Source organism: Canis lupus, chromosome 3 (assembly GCF_011100685.1).
Source record: "Canis lupus familiaris isolate Mischka breed German Shepherd chromosome 3, alternate assembly UU_Cfam_GSD_1.0, whole genome shotgun sequence".
Classification (NCBI taxonomy): Eukaryota; Metazoa; Chordata; class Mammalia; order Carnivora; family Canidae; genus Canis; species Canis lupus.
The window spans coordinates 54403315-54421911 of NC_049224.1; the positions used below are offsets into that span (position 1 = coordinate 54403315).

Genomic DNA, 18597 nt, shown 5'->3' on the forward strand with positions numbered 1-18597 from the left:
AAATTCCTTAACAAGTGTGATAGTGAGAGATGGTATGTAACAGGGATACAGGTACACTTTAATATTTGCTATGGGCCAGGAGCATCCCTTGGGCCTGTTCCCCTGGAGTCTCAATTTCACACATATAAGAAGACTAAAACTACAAGTAATGATTTTTCACCTATCAGACTGGCAAAGGTAAAAAGCCAGTAGGGAGACTTGGCTGGTGAGGAAAGAGGGACAGACCCCATCACTGCTGCCATCATAAATGGCACAGTCTCCATGGAGGGCACATTGGCAGTACTTATAATAAGGACCTAAAAATGCACATATCCTCTACCTTAGCAATTTTAATTTTATAAATTTATCCTACAGGCTTTTGTTCCTGAGTACAAACATTATTCATACTATTTGTAACAGCCAAAGATCAGAAAACTTTAACCATCACATAACAGGAGACTGGATATATGAATTATGGTTCCACTGAACATTGGTCCCATGTACAGCTGGGAGCAGGAACCATGTGCTGTTGCTTTGTGCCTCCTGAACTGGGTTGTCACCTTTATCAGGTGTCCAAAGCAATAATGCTTTACAATTTGGCAAGTTGGTAGGTAAAAAAGGCATAATCTTGTTTTAATTGCTATTTCCTTCATTGCTACTGGGGTTGACTTTTTTTTCATGTTTGTTAGCCCTTAGATAGTTTGAGTTTTGTAAAAAAGCTCACAAAACATGTTTACATTTGTTGCCTTTTTTTGATTCTATGATATTGTAAACAGACAGGGATAAAACATCGCTCTACATTCTACTCTTGGATTGAGTGGTAGCTACTAAATATTTATAGTGTCATGCATCCTATTTTTTAATACATCACTTCTAACTTTCCCAACATCCCTGAGAGGAAGCTACTACTATTATCATTTTACAAATGAAGAAACTGGGGGCAGGAGAAGCTGGCTAACTTGCCCAAGGCCACCGGGCTGGCAACAGGGACCTACAGTCACTGGAGTCCTAAATCAGCACATTGGCTATACAGCAGCTCCTCCTCTTCTTAGAGGCCTGGGCAGAAAGACGCTGGAGTCAGCTGGACGCATGCATGTCTACCCAGTCCCACACGTGCAGAGAGGCATCGCTTGCTGCTGATAACAAAGTCCTTGGCTTGTGGGGGTGCCAGGTATGGGTAGTGACCAGTGGAGTCGTGTCTGTCTGATTGCCTTCCAGGAAAATGTGACCTCTGTGAGTGAAGAGAGGTTCTACTTGGCTCCCCATTCCATCCCAAGATGTGGTATCATAGACCTGGACCATCCCATCAAAACCTAAGAAACACAAGAAAAGAGAGGATTGCTTCTGAATCTGTAAAGTAGTTTTTATTGTTTGTTCATTTTTTAAGTTACCTCTATTGCCCAACATGGGCCAGAGTCCACATTCTGACTGAGCCAGCCAGGTGCCCCAGAAATAATTTTTAAAGTTTGCTCTCTGGTATCAAAACAGGCTATAGGATGAAAAATCAAATAATAACAAAATGCTTAAGGCCAGGGGTGCCTGGCTGGTTCAGTCAGTAGAGCATCTGACTCTTGATCATAGGGTCACAAATTTGAGCCCTACATTGGATGGAGATTACTAAAAAAAAAAAAAAAAAAAAAAAGCCAAAGGCCAGCTGAACGCCATGTAACCTCTGTCCTCAGTGTCAGCAGTTGATGACTTCACAGGGCATGTGATGGTGTATTTCTGTCGTTCATCTATTATGTGCAAGGCCCAAGGCCAATCCTGGACCTGGGTCCTTCCCATTGACTTTCAGCTACCCTCCTGATTAGATAGATACCGTTACTCAGCTAGAAACTGCCAGGCCAGACCCAGGGGCTTGCTGACCCAGCAGCCTGCTATAATTCGGAAAGCAAGTAGACTGAGAAACACTTCTGTGATCCTCTCACCTCTTCCTGGCACAGCCCCCTGACCGTCCTAGCGCCTCCCTCTCTGTAGACTTTTCACCAACCTTAGCACCAAATTCCTGCTCAGGGAGGAATGGCCTGCTACTAATGTGAAAGTTTAGCAGCCAGAACGGGGAAGGGCCTGTCATGGAAGAACCTGGAAAGCTGATCTGGAGCTTCTCTGTGAGCAACTGTCACTTCTGGGGCCAGATTTATTATGGGGCTGCTGGTTCCTTCCTGAACACCACACAGTCCTCCAGGTAACAGACACAAAATACCGCTCAGCAGTACCTGAAATGGCCAAGCAGTTGTCCAGGCCTGGAGCCCATGTCACTCGCAGCAGCTCTGGGTCAGGGCTAGGTGCAGACACCAGGCACTGGACGGAGCTCACAGGATGGCAGAGATCCCGGGGGTCAAGAAGACAGAGCTGCCCGTTTGAGCCAAGGATGGCAACGCTGGGCCCAGGGCTCCGGACCTTGCCCCCAACTTCAGCACACCATCTCCCTCCAGCAGTGCCAGGGCCGCCACGGCCGTTGCTGACATTCTCTGACGGCGCCCACTTCTGGCGGATGTCGACGAGCCCCAGCCGGCCTGAGGCACAGCAGAAGGCAAAGGTGTTTGTGTCCAGGACCTGCAGGCTACTCAGCTCCTCGCTGTCACTGACCCCTGGAAGACAGATGGTGACAGACAAAAGCTGCTGGAGTCGCAGGAGTCTGGCCAGTCGCCCGTTTCTTCCTCTGGAAGTCTCCCTCCAGCCCCAGGCACTTTGGCATGCTCTACCCAGCTGGGTTGGTACTGGTCCCTGGGACTGCCTCCTCTAGCCCCAGAACGGGGCCCCAGGGCCTGCCTCGCATCCATCTAGCTTCCCTAGCACTGGGCCCATGCAGCTGAACTTAGTTCTTAACACGGCAGAGCACTGGCAGATGGGAGTTAGCAGGAGAAGCCACAATGGATGAACGTACCTGAGGTGTATGTGGTCTTCTGGGATTCTAAATCCACGACCCTGAGACTGCTGAGCCTCACCCCATGGAGGACTCCGGGTGTTGTCGAAGAGAAGATGGCCACCCTAGGCCACAGACTGTCCTCCTTCTCCTGCACAGCAATGGTGCTGACAGCCTGAATGACATCTGGAGGAAAGCACAAGAGGCTAAAACCCAGGATACTGATGAAGGTTTGAAACAGAACAAGTGGGCAGCCCAGGTGGCTCAGTGGTTTAGCACCGCCTTTGGCCTAGGGTGTGATCATGGAGACCCAGGATCGAGTCCCATGTTGGGCTCCCTGCACGGAGCCTGCTTCTCCCTCTGCCTGTGTCTCTGCCTCTCATTCTCTGTGTCTCTTATGAATAAATAAATAAGATCTTTAAAGAAAAAAAAAAAAAACAGTAAAAGGTGAAGGCCAGCCAGCGTCTTCCCTTATACATTCAGAAGGTCAAGGAAAAAAGGTGCCTGACAGTTGGCAAGAGAGGATACGAGACATAAATGCTCTGGATTACATTCATGTCTCTGAAACTGTCAGAAGCAGTTTAATTCCTTTATCATTTGTCTTACAAACAGTTTTGCAAACGGGAGATAATGAATCATAGCAGCCATCTCAAAACCCCAAAAGCACTTTGGCTTTTTTATAGTTTCACAAAGAACAAATGAAGATAGAAAAAAAAAACAAAGAGCACCCTGAGGATGTCACACCTCAAGTGAAAGTCACAGGCAGAGTTCATGAACAAACAGTATTTCTTCAAAAACATGTTCAAGCAATCTGCAGATGCCTAGCAGGTAAAGGTCACCATGCCAACGTCTCCAAACGTGAATGGGCAAGAGGGTCCATGTCGTTGTTGCACCAAATGGAGGAAAGACATGCAGGCCTCAAGGTGGATCGTTTCAGTGTGTGTCTTAGCCTGCTTGGTCCTCGCCTCTGCATCTACATTGGAGGCTTCTCTGAACATAGCTCAGAGCAAGGAGTCTGCTGTACAAACTACTTTGTAGGAAACACATTATTTCCATTTTACATTTTCTCACTCCAAGAGAAGTGCATTACTGGGTCTCCATGTTCTCTGAGGAAAACGGACATCTATTTTTTAAATTCCAAAGTGTAGGCAGAAGTCAGAATGAGGAAGGAATGGACGAGAAGGAATACTAGCATGGCCTGCCAAGCAAGCATAAGGCAGCGAATCCCCTTGAGATCGTTCCCATCCAAAGAAGGCATGGGGGCCATGGCTGGGCGGGAATGCAAACGGCCCTTGGGTGCTGCTCCTAAGGCCCATGGACCTTCAGTGCCCCTGATCTAGACCTGCTGAACTACAGGTTTGGCGCAGGCAGGACAGTTCAGCCTCAGGACCAGGCTTTGTCTCCAGGGAGTGCCGATGAGGCTGTGACTCAAACTCACCCTGGCACAGCTTCCCTGCATCTCCTGGGCCACTTCCCTTTGCGCACACTCTGAGGAACCTGGAACAGCTAGGACCTAGTGCCCTGAACCAGGGTAATGGGGCCTCAGATGTGATCTGTCCTCTGACGGGAGAAAGAAGGCAGCCAGGAGAAAGCCTTCAAAGACCTATTTGCAGTGGAAAATTTCAGACTGGAGAGGTACTCTGTAATTAAAATAGGAAAGAAACGCAGGTTTCCTCCACCTTCCCTCTCTGGTCAGTGGAAAATGCCCTCCTCCAGAGAAGCCACAAAAAACCAGCCCCAAAGAGAAAAGAGGAACCAGTAGGATAACAAAAGACACGATGAGGCACCTCCATGAATGTGGCCAGAATGGAAGGTCGTGTCTGAGGATTCACCTGACACAGAACAGGTCAGAGCAGAGGCAGGCACACTGCTTAAGGGGTCAGAATGGCACCCACACCTGCAGTAGTGAGCAAATTTATGAACACATCTAGAGGATGGTGGTGTTCCTGAGAGGGGCTGTTCAGCCACAGAGGCAAAGAAAATACTGGGGGCCTGTCCAGGGAAGAGGGAGCCACACCAGACTGAACACTGAACTTCAAAGTGGATAAAGCAGGTGACATTCAGCTGAAGCCATTAGATATGTATTCATCCAACTCAAAGGTTTCCATGGCCCCAGTGATGAGAGAAGAGGCCTGAGACACCACTCCAGGGCCCTGGATGGCATGAGGGCCCAGGCAGCAATGCTTTCATAAGTTGGATACTTTGTGCCAAACACCACTTCCACAATTTGGAAATCTTTGAGCTGATTCCTCTTGTTATAGTTTTGTTAAAGACTTTTTTTTTTTTTTTTTTTTAAATTCATGAGACACAGAGAGAGAGAGAGAGAAGGCAGAAACACAGGCAGAGGGAGAAGCGGCCTCCATGCAGGGAGGCTGACATGGGACTCAATCCCTAGTCTCCAGGATCACACCCTGGGCTGAAGGCAGGACTACACCACTGAGCCACCGGGGTTGCCCTATAGTTTTGTTTATCAAGCTTTGATTAAGTAAGGTCTTCTACAGGGAAAGAATCAGGACCTGGAATATTCTACCTGCAGGAATACCTCTTCTTTCATTTATGAACTAAGGAAACTGCATTCTGGTTTCTGCAGCAGTCTTGGGAGTCTGGTGAGTACATCTGTCTCTAGAAACAATTCATTTAGGATGTGCTAACAAAATCAGGTTTTTGAGACATCAAGGCTGTGGTCAAAACCTGGACATTGGAAAATTCACCTTAGATAACACTATGCTTTTTCGATTTCTAGGAAAACAGCTGCAACCTTCCCCAGGCTCTGGAATATTCTGCACTAGTATCTAGGAGAACTCTGATTTCTTCTTCCCATGGGAGTGTCAAAACAAGTCCCTTTGGGCCATCAGCTTCCCTGGGGCTGGGGCTATAGGTTCTGTATGGCACCTGGTAGCCCAGGCCCCGTCAGGACAAAAGGCAGCTCCAGGTGCCTCCAAATGGTTAGCAAGACTCCTTTCCCTCTTGTTTTTAAACGACTGCTGTCCCATGCGGCCTATTTTTAGGCAAAGATAAAAAACAATTACAAGTTACTGGTATAAGGACAGACACAAAGATCAGTGGAGCAGAATTCAGAGTCCATAAATAAATCCTTATATTTATGGTTAAGCAACCATCTTTCAACAAAGGCACAAGGCCAATCACTGGAGAGAGGTTAGGCTTTTTGACAAATGGTGCTGAGACAACTGGATGCTTACATACAAAAAGGTGAACTTAGACCCTTATTTCACACTGTACACAAAGGTAACTCTAAAGAGATCGTAGGCTTAAGTGCTGGCACTAAAACAATAAAAATTTAGGGGAAAAATAAAGCATAGGGAAAAACTGTGGGGTAGACAAAGATTTCTTAAATATGACACCAAAATACAGTCCTTAAAACACTGAAGAACTGGACTTCACCAAAATGTAGGACTTTTTTTATGCTTTAAAAGACACTACTGGGGCACCTGAGTGGCTCAGTCAGGTAATCAAGCATCTGCATCTGTAATCAGCTTGGGTCATGATCCTAGGGTCCTGAGATGGAGCCCCCGACTCCCTGCTCAGTGGGGAGTTTGCTTCTCCCTCTCTCTCTGCCTTTCCCCATACTTGTGCTCTCTCTTGTTTCTCAAATGAATAAATAAAATTCTCCTTCCTTCCCTCCCTCCCTCCTTCCTTCCTCCCTCCCTCCCTCCCTCGGTCCCTTCCTTCCTTCCTTCTAGGATTTTATTTATTATTCATGAGAGAGAGAGGCAGAGACACAGGCAGGGGGAAAAGCAGGCTCCATGTGGGACTCGATCTCAGGACCCCGGGATCACACCCTGAGCCAAAGGCAGACGCTCAACCCCTGAGCCACCTAGGCGTCCCATAAATAAAATCTTAAAAAAAAAAAAAAAAAAAAAAAAGGCACACAGTGTAATGAGCGCTGGGTGTTATATGCAACTGATGAATCACTGAACTGAACTCTATCTCTGAAACTAATAATATATGTTAATTAATTGAATTTAAATAAAGTAAAATTAAAACAAAAACACATATAGAACAAATCTAGAAGGTACAGAGGACCCTTACAACTGGATAAAGACAAAAAAGTCAATCAAAAAATGGGCAAAATATGTGATCAAATATAAGCACTGAGAAAAAAGGAGCATCCATGTTTTTGCTGGCTACTATAATCCCCAGAATCTTGCCCATTGCCTGACACATCAGAAGTATACAGTATTTGACTGAATGATGTTAGCTGCCGCTACAAATCACAGTAATAATAATTATCAAAAACATTTCTTTCTTTTTTTAAAGTAGGCTCCACACCCAACATGGGGCTTGAATTCACAACCCCAAGATCAAGAGCCACACACTCTACTAACTGAGCCACCTGGGGAGCCCATAAATGTTCTCTGACAGATCTGCTTCCAGGAACCAGCTCTAAGCAAAATAGAGGTACAGATCATGCTGCTGCTCAGTAAATACCCTACCACATTTTTTTTGGAGCCCCTACACCTGTAGTGAGATCAATTATTATTATCTAAATATAGTTACCACCAGATGTGGTTCTGTGCATACCCTGAAGTCAGACCAGACCTAAGTCTAGGTCATGCTACTGTCTTTGTGTCTTTCAACAACTTAGCATCTCTGGGACAGCCTGTTCTCAGATTCCTGAGAATTTAATGAGATCAGGCATGGAAAGTACTCAGTATAGTGCCTGGAGTGTAATATGTTTCTTAATATTACTATTACCTTATACAGATTATTGATTAATCTGAACAAATATCTATTAAAAGTACAGTGAAACCAAAACATCAAAGGGCCCCGGATGGCATGCTTGCTGTCTCAGCCTGCTGGAGGTGGGAAGGAAACAACAAAACTCTCTCACGAAGATCTGCAGAGGCATTTCACCAAAGAAGATACAGGAATGGCTAATAAGCACATGAAAAGATGCTCAATATTCTTAGTCGTTAAAAAGATGTAAGTGAAAGGCAGAATGAGAAACAATTTCATGCTCATTAGGATGCTTTAACAAATGTTGATGAGGACACGGGAAAATAGAAACCCTCATACATTGTTGGTGGGAATGTAAATAGTTAAGCCATTCTGGAAAACAGTTTGGAAGTTTCCTAAAAAAAAAAAAAAAATCAACATCAATTTACCATATGACCTAGGAATTTCACTCCTAAGTCTATCCAAAGAAATGAAAACATATGTTCACACTGAGACTTGTAAATGATAATAGCCAAAAATCAGATCCATCAACTGGTGAAGGGACAGCCAAATGCAGTGGAATGAATACCTTTCATCCACAACAAGGAACTACTGACGCACACTCTACCACTGCCTTTTGTCCTAACCATGCGCCTGGGGTACTAGATGCCGTATCATGGTATGATGTAGCGGACCTCAAAGCATTGTGCTAAGCGAAAGAACCCACATACAAGAGACCACATATTGTATGATTCCATTGATATGAAATGTTCGGAAAAGGTAAATCTATTACAGAGACAGATAGTAGTGGTTGGTTAGGGCAAGGTGTGGGCATGGTGATTAACAATAAATGGCACGACAGGTCTTACTGGGGTTATGACAATGTTCTAAAACTTGACTTACAGTGCTCGTCACAAAACTTGTTAAATGTACTAGAAGTCACTGGATTGTACATTTAAAATGTGTGAAGTTCAATAACATTATAAAAAAACAAACAATTGTAATGACCAAGTAAATGAGGCAAACTAGACTCTAGAGTATTAGACAGCTGACAAAGAAAAAACAAAGGAAAGCCCTTTAAGTCAGTAATCTCGAAAAGCAAATGAGCACAAGAACTGCCTTTCTGTGCCAGTGAAGCTGGAGGAGAAGCCACCAGCTGCCAGCCAGTTTCTGGGAAGCATCCAAGTGAGGTGGTGCGGGGCCCAGGGGCAGAAGGGCAGTTCCAATAGTGGCTGCCTGTACTTCGGAGGCACACTTCCATTCTGGCCAACAAGGTTCTAACAGGAGGGATGGACGGGGCTGCATCAGGGCTGCCCACTCTCGGTGTGTGCCTCACAGGGGAACCCACAAACCCACTGCAGGAGGGAAATACTATTCCGCATGAGCCAACTTCTTCCCTTCTAGGAAGGAACAGGATTTACGTTTCCTGCTCCTTTTCTGATGCCCTATTAGGGACTGACTTCATGAAGAGGGAGACATGTTCCCTCATTGTTTCTCATCCCTGAGACTAGCATGGCTAACAAAGAGAAGTGACCTCCTTGCCACCGCTGCCACCTCCTCCTCCCAGAGGTGAGCTCACCTGAGTGACCCTAGCTCTGCCCTTGCCTCTACCCCTGTCTGGGGGTGCTCTGCCTACAACTGGGCAGGTAAACTGAATTCCTGAAGCAAGCTACAGGAAGCTCCATTCGGGAGTTGTATGCAATGCTGTGGTTGCTAATTCATCTTTGCCCACATTAATGTAGATACTGCATTTTAATTCCCACCTGGCTCTGAGACTACTTCTTAAGTGGCTTAAATTAGGGGGCAGGGGTGTATGGGTATCAGGCTTTCCTACAACCCAGCCCTACCAAGTCAAATTCACTCACCACTGTCCTCTGTGATCTGCCACACATGCAGGTAAGAACCCGGAAGACCAGTGGTTACCAGCAACCTATTCAACAGATAGGAAATATCAGTCCAGAGAGTGAGGAGCTCACCCACATACAGGTCCCCCCGCCACACACACACACTCCAGTCTTTTCCCTTCCCAGCCTACTCAGCTTGGGATCCCTACATTCCTCATATCCGGGAAGCTTACTGCAGAAGAGATCCTCAAGACCAGTCACCCTCATTTAACAATGAGGAGCAGGCTCACTCCACTTGAGGAATAGACCCAGAGCTTCCACATGGCATGATGTATCCTAGAGAGGACACCAGCATGGAGCACTGAACACACAACCCTAACCCGGAGACTCTCAGCCTCTGCAAACTGGGGTTGTTAGTCCCAACTACCTACCACCAGTTGAGACACTCAGGGCATCCTTTTACTCTATATTCCTTGGAACAACTCCAATGATCTGTGGGTTACATTAGTCCAAAAGTCTGTGGTCTGAGGGACCATCGAGCTACTGAACCATGGTTTTTTTAATATTCCAAATCTGGGTGTGTGTGTATGCCTGTGTGCTGAGGAGGGCAGGGGTAGAGGTGGTGATAAAGAGGCAGGATACCCCTGACATTTCCAGACACTCCATCCTGAATGAAAGGTCTGGGTCACGGAGTTGACCATACCTGGTGTCTGGCACATGCTTCAGATCAAAGACAGACGTGTCTGAAAATCCTCCATGGCATACCTTAAAATCTCTTTCTGGGAATAAGCCCTAAAATACAAAGCAGAGAGGAGGGGGTTAATCAGAGAGGAAGGGGGCTAATCAGAGAGCCTGCTTTCCAAAGGAACATTCCAGATGAGCTTTAGGTAAGATGCCAGATCTCAACCTGGAAGGAAGCCATGGAAGCCCACCAGCTGCATTGCTCTCCCTGCATGCCTGAGGGTGCTGCTACTTGGAAAAACTGGTCTCAGCTGCCTACACAGACAGCTTCCCTTCTTTCCTGCACATCCAAAACCCTTCTCCTAACCTGTACCTGGGCCCGTTCATTAGAGCAGGAGTGTTATACTCTTATTAGAGTTACAGAAGCTTCACAGTTTCATACAAGGTAGCTGGAATGTATCAGTCAACTAACCCATCCCCCACCTCCCACTGGAAGTCAGGTGGGTTCTTCTAAAAAAAAAAAAAAAAAAAAAAAAAAAAGGTAACAACCACCAATTATCCAGTGCTCACTGCATCAGGCACTATGTTTAGTACCATATCTACTTTACCACACTGAATTACCCTGTCACGTAGGTACTGTAATTACCCTTATTCAAAAGTAACAAAACGAAAGCACAGGCAACTTCAGCGACTTTTCTAAGGTCACACAGGGATTATGCTGTGAATCTGAACCCCAGTCTGTCCAAAGTATATGCTCTTAGCCACTGGACTCCACTCTTGCCACATGAGGAACTGGAAGCAGAGGGAAAGAAGGTTGCCATAAGAAAAAAGAGAAAAAGCCAGCGGTGAGGTAGGTGGTAAATTAAGGTCTCTCCTCAAGGCTCAGTCTGGGTGAGCGAGCTCTTGGATCAAGCCTGGTGCAAGCCAGAGATCAAGAACACTGGGCGGGAAATTTCCCCAGAACAAAGGCCAGGCTGTCCTCAGATGAGTCTGGGCAATTTTACAGCAACAGCACGCAGCTACCAGCTCTTTTCTTCTTCACATATGCTCTTCTCTCAGCTTCTGAAACACTGATCTTTTCTGATATTTCTACTTCAAAGACGATTCCTTCTTAGTATTTGTTGTGGGTTCACTTTCCTCTAACCATTTCTTCAATGTAGTCCCTAGATTTCATCTTTAGACATTTGCTTTTATTCCTTATACATGACACTGTCATTCTAGGTGATCTTTACCATTCTAAGGGCTTCAGCCACCCTCTAAACCCTAATGACTCCCTAAATGTATTTTTTTTTAAAGATTTTATTTTTTAATTCTTATTTATTTATGATAGTCACAGAGAGAGAGAGAGAGAGAGAGAGAGGCAGAGACATAGGCAGAGGGAGAAGGAGGCTCCATGCACCGGGAGCCCGACGTGGGATTCGATCCCGGGTCTCCAGGATTGCGCCCTGGGCCAAAGGCAGGCACCAAACCGCTGCGCCACCCAGGGATCCCTGTATTTTTTGATAAAGTAAAATTGACTTCTTTCTCTAGGAGCCCTCTGTAAATCTCAGACATTCTGTAGTATTTATCTCTGTGCATCTCTGCCTCCCTGGTAAGACAAGCAGGGCAGGAGCAGTGCTAGTCCCCCCTTCTAGTATACAGGACAATACATAGTAGACAAGAGGAACTCTCTAAAGGTTTAATAAAGGAGTAAAAGACATATACACTCAGTGACTATATTTCAGGTTACCTGGTTTTCTTTTACAGAAAGTCTCAGAGGTAATATCAGATGAAGAATCTCATTTTTTTTCAGGTTTTCATACTCAGCAACAAAGACTCCTGGAAAAAAGAGGCAGAAGTAGCTGTGACAAACTGCTAGAAAGATCCTGGACCATGGCTGGGTCTAGAAATTTCACCAGATCCTCCAAAGCAACAATAAATTTCTCTTCCATTGGTATGCATCTTTGTATGGAGGAATGGAAGGGATCTAGATCTTACTAAGAGGAATGTAAGCGTTGATGGGGGGGGGGGGGGGCGGGGGAATTGCTCCAAGTCCAAGAAGGAGGCCTCAGACTCCCAGAAGTGTGGGCTGGGTCTCTCCTGGCTGAGCTAGCAATAAGAGGTCCAGCCTGAGGAGTGAGATTCCATCTCCTTCAGGGCCAGGCAGGGCAGATCACCTTTGTCACCAATCCACTCAAGGACCCGAGTGGCTCCTGAAAGGTCGAATGCATGGAAATCTTGGTACCTGCATGATAAAGACACAATGTCACACGGTGCACAGCACTCTAGAGCTGTTAAAACTCTGGAATGGCAGCATGGTTCGGTGGGTGGGGGCCCAGGCTCCGGAGCAAGGCAGACCGGGGAGCCGGTCTTGTTGCACCTGTTAGCCCCTGTGTGACTGGGACCACGCTGGTCCCTGTATCCCGGGACCTCGGTCCTCATCGGTAAAATGAACTCCTAGAGGACCCGGACTTCCCAAGGTTGATGTGAGGAACCACTGGAACGATCTGCTCAGGGTTTCACTCAAGCTGGCGAAAAAGGGTCACTAGGGTGATTATTATCCTTGAGGAGCGCCGCTCTTACTAGCACCGCACCCCGGGCGGTGCCGCTTCCCAGATGCCCGAGCCCACCTCCAGGCGGAGTCCTCGGTGTCGGCCCCCCCCATGGCCAAGCTGGCCCAACCCACACGGGGACCCCGTGAGCGCTCCACCCCGCGCCCATCTGCCCGCGCGGCCAGCCCCAGGCCCAAGCCGCAGGTCCATAGGATTTACAAGCGCAAGGATTCCACCAGCCAGTCCTCCGCGGCCTCCATGGCAACGCCGCTTCCGGTACCTCACTTCCGCCGCCGAGAACGCTAGGCACGGTCCTCTCGCGAGGAGTGGGAGCGGCCGACTCTGGCTGGGGGCGCGCAAGCCTGTGCGCCACCGTCAGCGCGCAGTGCCCCCGCCGGGCCGGGTCTGGGATTCTCCTGGCGAAATCTCCGGGCGGGGCAGTGACGTAAAACCAGGGGTTCCCTGGCTTTCAGTTCTGGGCGGGGCCTCATCAGGAACCGAATACGCGCCCGTTTCGCGACCGAGTATTTGCAGATCAGTGGGTCAAGGCCACTGATGCTGGGTTAAATTCGAATTCTAGATAAACTAATGAATTTTTTTGTACAAATATGTCCATGCAATACTTAGGATATCTCACATGAAAAAATTGTTCTATGAAATGAGAATTTAACTGTGTCCTGTATTTTTATTTGCTAAATGTGGCAAATCTACCCAGGGCCAGAGAAGAGAGAAAGCAGTGAGGTCTGAATCTTACTTAGCTCGGCTCACTCCCTTGTAGGCTTGGGGAACTCCCCTCAAAGCGTGGCGTGGGGATGAAACGGAATGGGGTGAGCAAAACCCCATCATGTAGTGGAGGCAGCTTCCTCACACAGGCCAGTACGCAGTACGTGGCAGGGGTGAGAGTAAGAGCGCAGCGCCTGGCACAGGACCTGGTGCATACCACAGGTGCTGGGTACCTGCTTGCTGAATGAGCGACTGAACAGGAGTCCTGGGTAGGCTGGTGTCATGAAGTTGTCTTGGCTTTCTGGAGCCAGCCCCATCTCACTGGACATCCTGTCCTTCAGTGCCCCTTCCCTCCCATGCCCTCAAACGTGGCAGGAAGGAGAGGACCAGACATTCTACTTAAGAGCAAGGGTTTTATTCACAACTTCAACAGGGAAGCAAGAAATACAGCAGGGACATAATTTGTGTCTGCATCGGGAATATTCCTGGCGACACAACCGAAATCAGAGTAACATAGTAACAGACATTTGAGCTCAGGTTTTACTTCCAGATGGGGCCACTGCCAGGGTCCCATTCAGCACCTTCCCTGGATGGGCACAGTCTAAGTCACGTGGGCATCTCTTCCTCATTACCAGCCTCCCTTCTGCAGCATATGCATCAGCATCCTCCTGTCCTGAAGGGGAACAGATGGAAGAATTGACCTGGGCAGAGGGGCCAAATGATAGGGGTGTCCCATTGTTCCTGAATGCTAGGCATCCACGGAGGTAGGCAGGGGCAGGCTCTTAGCTTAGGCAGGCTACCCCAGCACTTTTCTCTCTGAAGAAGAGCCTGGGAAGGGTCAGGGCACCGATTATCTCAGAGTGACAGCCCCAACTTCAGAGTGGTCATGACAGTCAAGGAAATCGTGGAAGTAAAGTCCACATATGTGCCTGGATCTAGCCCAGTGTCAGCGTTTTCACTCCTTCACCCCCAGCTCTGCCCCAGACCTCACTTGTGAAGCCCCACCCCCCCGGGCTAGGTATGTACTGCTTCCTCTGAGGTTCGCTAGTTGGTCTGCATGACCAACAGCTCCAGGGTAACACCACCTCCCTTCAGACTCAGCTAGCCGAAGCTCCTGGTCCCTATATCTGAGGTCCCCAGGTGCTGGTGGTTTTGTGCACAGGGAGGGCCCGGGAGGTTGACTGGGGCTGGCGTTGGACCATCTCTAGGAAATGCCCCTCCCTTCTTTGAAAATACATGCACTATATGCTGGGCACAGTGGGGGATATGAAGGTGAGTCTGTGACAGGTGCTCCCAGGGAGCTCCCAGACCGGCAACAGCTCCTATTTACTAAGTGGTTTCTACGTGCCAGGCATCATGCTGAAGACATGACACAAATGGTCTCATTTAATACAAGATAGGTGCTATCATCCCCATTTTATACATGAGGAAGATAGGCCTTTAAAGTCGCACAACTACTAAACAGCTAGGTTATGAGGCTAGCATGCTGTCACCAGAACCCACATTCTACCACACTACCCTGCCTTCTGAGCACAGTAACAAAGTATGAGGGAAGGTGGTGTGGGATGGGGACAGCATCAGGAGCAGGGAATGGAGGAACTGCCCTTCCACCAGGCTAGACACTAAAGCTGGCTTAGCTCTAGCTTTCAGGTCTTGAATGTCATAGGTCAGTGGTTTCAAACAGGGGTAATTTGGGCTCCCTCCCCTTCCCTCTCACGAGAAGAGCTCTGGCGAAGTCTGGAGGCCTTTCTTTTGGTGTTGTTTTGGGGTTTTTTGTGATTGTCACAAATGGGGTGGTGGTGGGGAGGATGCTCTAGTGGGTAGAGACAAGGGATAACACTATACCTCCAGGGCACCTGGGTGGCTCAGTGGTTCAGTGTCTATCTTTGGCTCAGGGCATGATCCTGGGGTCCAGGGATAGAGTCCTGCATCAGGCTCCCCGCAAGGAGCCTGCTTCTCCCTCTGCCTGTGTCTCTGCCTCTCTCTCTCTCTCTTTCATAAATAAAGTCTTTAAAAATAAAAAATAAAACTTCCACCAATGCACAGGGCAGCCCCCACAAGAAAGAATTCTCCAGCCCTGAATGTCAAGAGTCCTGAGGTTGAGAAACCCTGCAGTGAGGGTCACTGAGGCAGATGAGTGACTGAGAAGAGTGCTGGTCAAGGTGAACAAGGTCTGACTCTGTCTCCGATGCTGACTCTTCTCCTTTCTGGGCCTCAGGATCCCAGCTGTAGCCACAAGTACAAACAAGGTACAGCAAAGGTGGAAGCTGGGGTGGGGCAAGTCAGGGAGGGTGTGGAGAAGGTCCCGTTGCAAGAGGCTGGCTAATTAATCCTAGGCTGTGACTTTAGACTGGGGTCTGGGTGAGGGGGAACTTTCTCCCTACTTCTTGCTCTGTTAGGTTTGCTGGGAAGGTCAGCTTCTTTTCTTTGAAGTCTTTTCCCTTTGACTCTGGATCACACAGAGAGCCTGGAATCCCTGGCTTTCTGAGGCCCATCACACCCTGGGGGGCTGTCACACGCTATGCCCAATGCTGGAACCAGGAGCAGCCCTGGCTGGGCCTCTCCTGAGTCTGAGGTTGGAGCTTGGCTCACCTGGGGCTGAGGTGCTGGCCCACTGAGGCTCATGCCCAGAACTTTCTTTAGACGGAGGATCCTGGGCAGATCATGACTCAGCTGCAGTCTCTGGTCCCTCAGGGAGACGTGGGAAGCTGTCCCCAAGAGGAATGGGCTGGGGGTTTCCAGACTCTTCTTGCCCATGAAGTGACCTAGAAAGGTGGTGCCAAGGCACAAGGAAGTTGGGGAGCAAGGATTCTATCCCAGTGGGAAAGTTCCCCACCTCTCCCAACTTTCAGTTCTCATGCTGGGAAGATCCCCGATCAATCTTCCTCCTCCTCCTCAAGGAGACACAAACACCCCTGGGTGGTGGCAAAGCCTGTACCGCCGCTTCTCCTGAACAGGAAGAGATGATGGAGAGGATGGTACAGCTGGAAGGAGGTTAGATGGCAAAGGGCCAGTGGGAAGCTCTGCCAGTTGTGCTGCCTGCTTACAAGAGGGACAAGGCAAGGGCAAGGAGGAAAGTGGAGAGTGAAGAATTGTCTGGAAGGCGAGGTGCAAAGAGAAGACACACCAGAGGTTGGAAGACTCAGTAGTAGACCTGCCTAAGGCAAGGGGCACTGGCTGGCAGGCAGATCTAGGATCCAGACCCAGCTCTGCTTTAACTGGCTGAGTGATGTGTCTGGGTGTCAAGTTTTCCATCTATTAGACAAGTTCCAGGGTCCTCACCAGCGCAGACACGAGTGTCCGCGGCCGAGAAACGGCCTGAGAAAGAAAATGGGATCAGAGCAGGGTGAGGGGCGCTTGCCCGGGTCCCGAAGACTTACCGGTGGCCCAGAGGTTGCCCCGCGGGTGCACTCGGATCTTGATGGCCCCGCTGCGATGCTCTGGGGTACCCCAGCTGAGCGGCGCGGCCCCGGCAGCCGCAGCGAGCAGAGCGAAGAGCAGCAGCCCGCTGAGCAGCCGAGCGCCCCCCGCCCGCAGGGTCATGGCTGCAGCCTCGCCGCTCCTCCAACCCCTGTGCACTTCGCAGCCGCCGAAGCCGCGGCGCCCTCCTTTCCTCCTTTTAAACCCGCGCCCCGGGGGTGGGGCGGAGCCTGTCCGGAGGAGCCCGCCCCCCGCGCTCGCAGCAGCCCCAGCCCTGCCCCCAGAACGCCCCGCCCCGCAGGACCCCCCGCGCGGCGCGCTTGCGCTCTCGCGCCCGCCTTGGCCCTGCTTCCACTACTGGGCGTTGGCGTCCACGCCCACTACCCTCCGGCCGAGGACCCTGACCCCGGGCAAAGCCCGTTTCCTCGGTGACCGCCTCGCTGCTCCCACTGGCTGTCGGCCCACGAGTGGTTACTTCGCTTTGGAACCTCTGTAAGAGTAGGGTTGAGGACCCTCGCGCTACAGTGCCCCGCAAAGTGCCAAGCACCAGGAGAGCCATAAAAATGCCTGCCAGCCCCTCCCTCTTAGGGAATGTGACCCATGTTCACTCTGCTCTCTGCCTTCTCACCGCCAGCACTCCCCAGGTGGTGTAGAAACCACAGCAGGTGCTCCAGCTGACAGTGCAGAATGATGGATGGTGAGATAGTGAGTACCCCCAACCCCAGGAATGAACGCTGTATACCACTTGGGCAGGAGGCAGCTTTCTGGGGACCAGACCAGGAGTTCATATACAAATTGTGCGATTCCCCTGAACCTCAGTTTCAACTGTAAAATAGTAATAACTATTACCCTATTTGTAATAATTTTACATTTAGCACAATTATTTTGTGGCAGGAAGGAGCAGTCCTATAGGACTGCCCTCTCACAACCAGCATTTTCCTCCTCCCAAGTCCAGACTTGTTTTGGAAAGAACTATTGGGTCACTGCCATCACTTAATGAGTAAAACGCTGTGCTCCAGAATAATACATTTATTTTTGCCTCAATGTTTTGCTTAAATGTTCACTAAACACCAACCTTCAGGAGCACCATGCTAGGCACAGGAGAGGAAACAAGATAATTCAAGGGAGTTTACCATCTCGCTGGGGAAACAGTGCCAAAGGAATGAATGATGAAGGAGTGGGGTGCAGACCAACCCTGGGATTCTGGGCTCTTCCCTGAAACACTGCATGGTTTAGCTGTGACTGAACCTACTTCCCAGTCTGGCTCAATAATGGTACTTGGTATTATTACCCTTTCATGTATCTAGCTCAGCAAGGCCTGCTAACTCTATGGATCACCACTCTAAAAGGGAAGGTGAATTAGGAGAGGCTGGTTATCATGTTGAGTTCCTAGGTGCATGACACACAGGAGAGGGACACTCCATTTCTGGCCCTGGCTTTTCCCCCAGTCTCCTAGCTTCTCATCCCCCACTCTGGCATTTACACCTCTGCATTCTCACTGCTCAGCCATGGTGTACAAATATAGCTCTTATCACCTTCCCATAATAATCGTTCCCTTTGTGACCCCCTCCCTGTCTCCCTGTCCTCTGGCTCACAGATGTAGAAATTAATGGCAACACACAGGAGCTGGTATTGAGTGTTGCTTCACTTAAATGCTTGAAGAAACCTTATTTGGTAGGTTTAACCCTCATTTTATAACTGGGAACAGGCTCAGAGGTTGAGTCACTTGCTCAGACTGACACTAGAATCAGACTTCGGGTCTGTTTGGACTACTCTGTCAGGCCCCCAAAATCATGCAGGGCAGATGCTATTTCCCTAAAACATACCCACTCCCAATTTACCAACCATCTCAAGTGTTAACATCAAGTTAGTTTAG

General features: G+C 48.9%; 2 protein-coding genes across 3 annotated transcripts; both read right to left on the bottom strand.

Moving 5' to 3' along the window:
• Window positions 1–711: 711 nt before the first annotated feature.
• On the bottom strand, window positions 712–12888 carry WDR73 (WD repeat domain 73). The gene is made up of 8 exons (XM_038532909.1): window positions 12798–12888; window positions 12204–12271; window positions 11777–11865; window positions 10070–10158; window positions 9388–9452; window positions 2867–3031; window positions 2196–2570; window positions 712–1292 (listed from the first exon to the last, which is right to left on the bottom strand). The coding sequence occupies exons 1-8, from the start codon at window positions 12836–12838 to the stop codon at window positions 1057–1059; spliced, it is 1128 nt and encodes a 375-aa protein (XP_038388837.1). The 5' UTR covers window positions 12839–12888; the 3' UTR covers window positions 712–1056.
• An 806-nt stretch (window positions 12889–13694) lies between these two features.
• On the bottom strand, window positions 13695–16954 carry NMB (neuromedin B). 2 transcript variants are annotated; one of them, XM_038532094.1, is made up of 3 exons: window positions 16682–16954; window positions 15894–16066; window positions 13695–13969 (listed from the first exon to the last, which is right to left on the bottom strand). In XM_038532094.1, the coding sequence occupies exons 1-3, from the start codon at window positions 16842–16844 to the stop codon at window positions 13835–13837; spliced, it is 471 nt and encodes a 156-aa protein (XP_038388022.1). In that variant the 5' UTR covers window positions 16845–16954; the 3' UTR covers window positions 13695–13834. The 2 variants fall into 2 exon arrangements, with proteins under 2 accessions (XP_038388022.1, XP_038388021.1); XM_038532093.1 differs by having other exon boundaries at window positions 13695–13974; window positions 16682–16940.
• Between the last annotated feature and the right edge of the window lie 1643 nt (window positions 16955–18597).

Bases quoted from the DNA above. Each gene is read 5' to 3' on its own strand.
- WDR73 (XM_038532909.1), bottom strand. From the start codon at position 12,838: ATGGAGGCCGCGGAGGACTGGCTGGTGGAATCCTTGCGCTT. The intron at 10,159-11,776 runs GTAACCTGAAAT...TTTGTATTTTAG, and splicing joins TTTCTGTAAAAGAAAACCAG to GGCTTATTCCCAGAAAGAGA. The intron at 1,293-2,195 runs GTACTGCTGAGC...TGTGTTTCTTAG, and splicing joins CAACTGCTTGGCCATTTCAG to GTTTTGATGGGATGGTCCAG.
- NMB (XM_038532094.1), bottom strand. From the start codon at position 16,844: ATGACCCTGCGGGCGGGGGGCGCTCGGCTGCTCAGCGGGCTGCTGCTC. The intron at 16,067-16,681 runs GTAAGTCTTCGG...CCACCTTTCTAG, and splicing joins GGGCAACCTCTGGGCCACCG to GTCACTTCATGGGCAAGAAG. The intron at 13,970-15,893 runs GTGAGCCAAGCT...CCTTCAGGACAG, and splicing joins GGCCAGCACCTCAGCCCCAG to GAGGATGCTGATGCATATGC.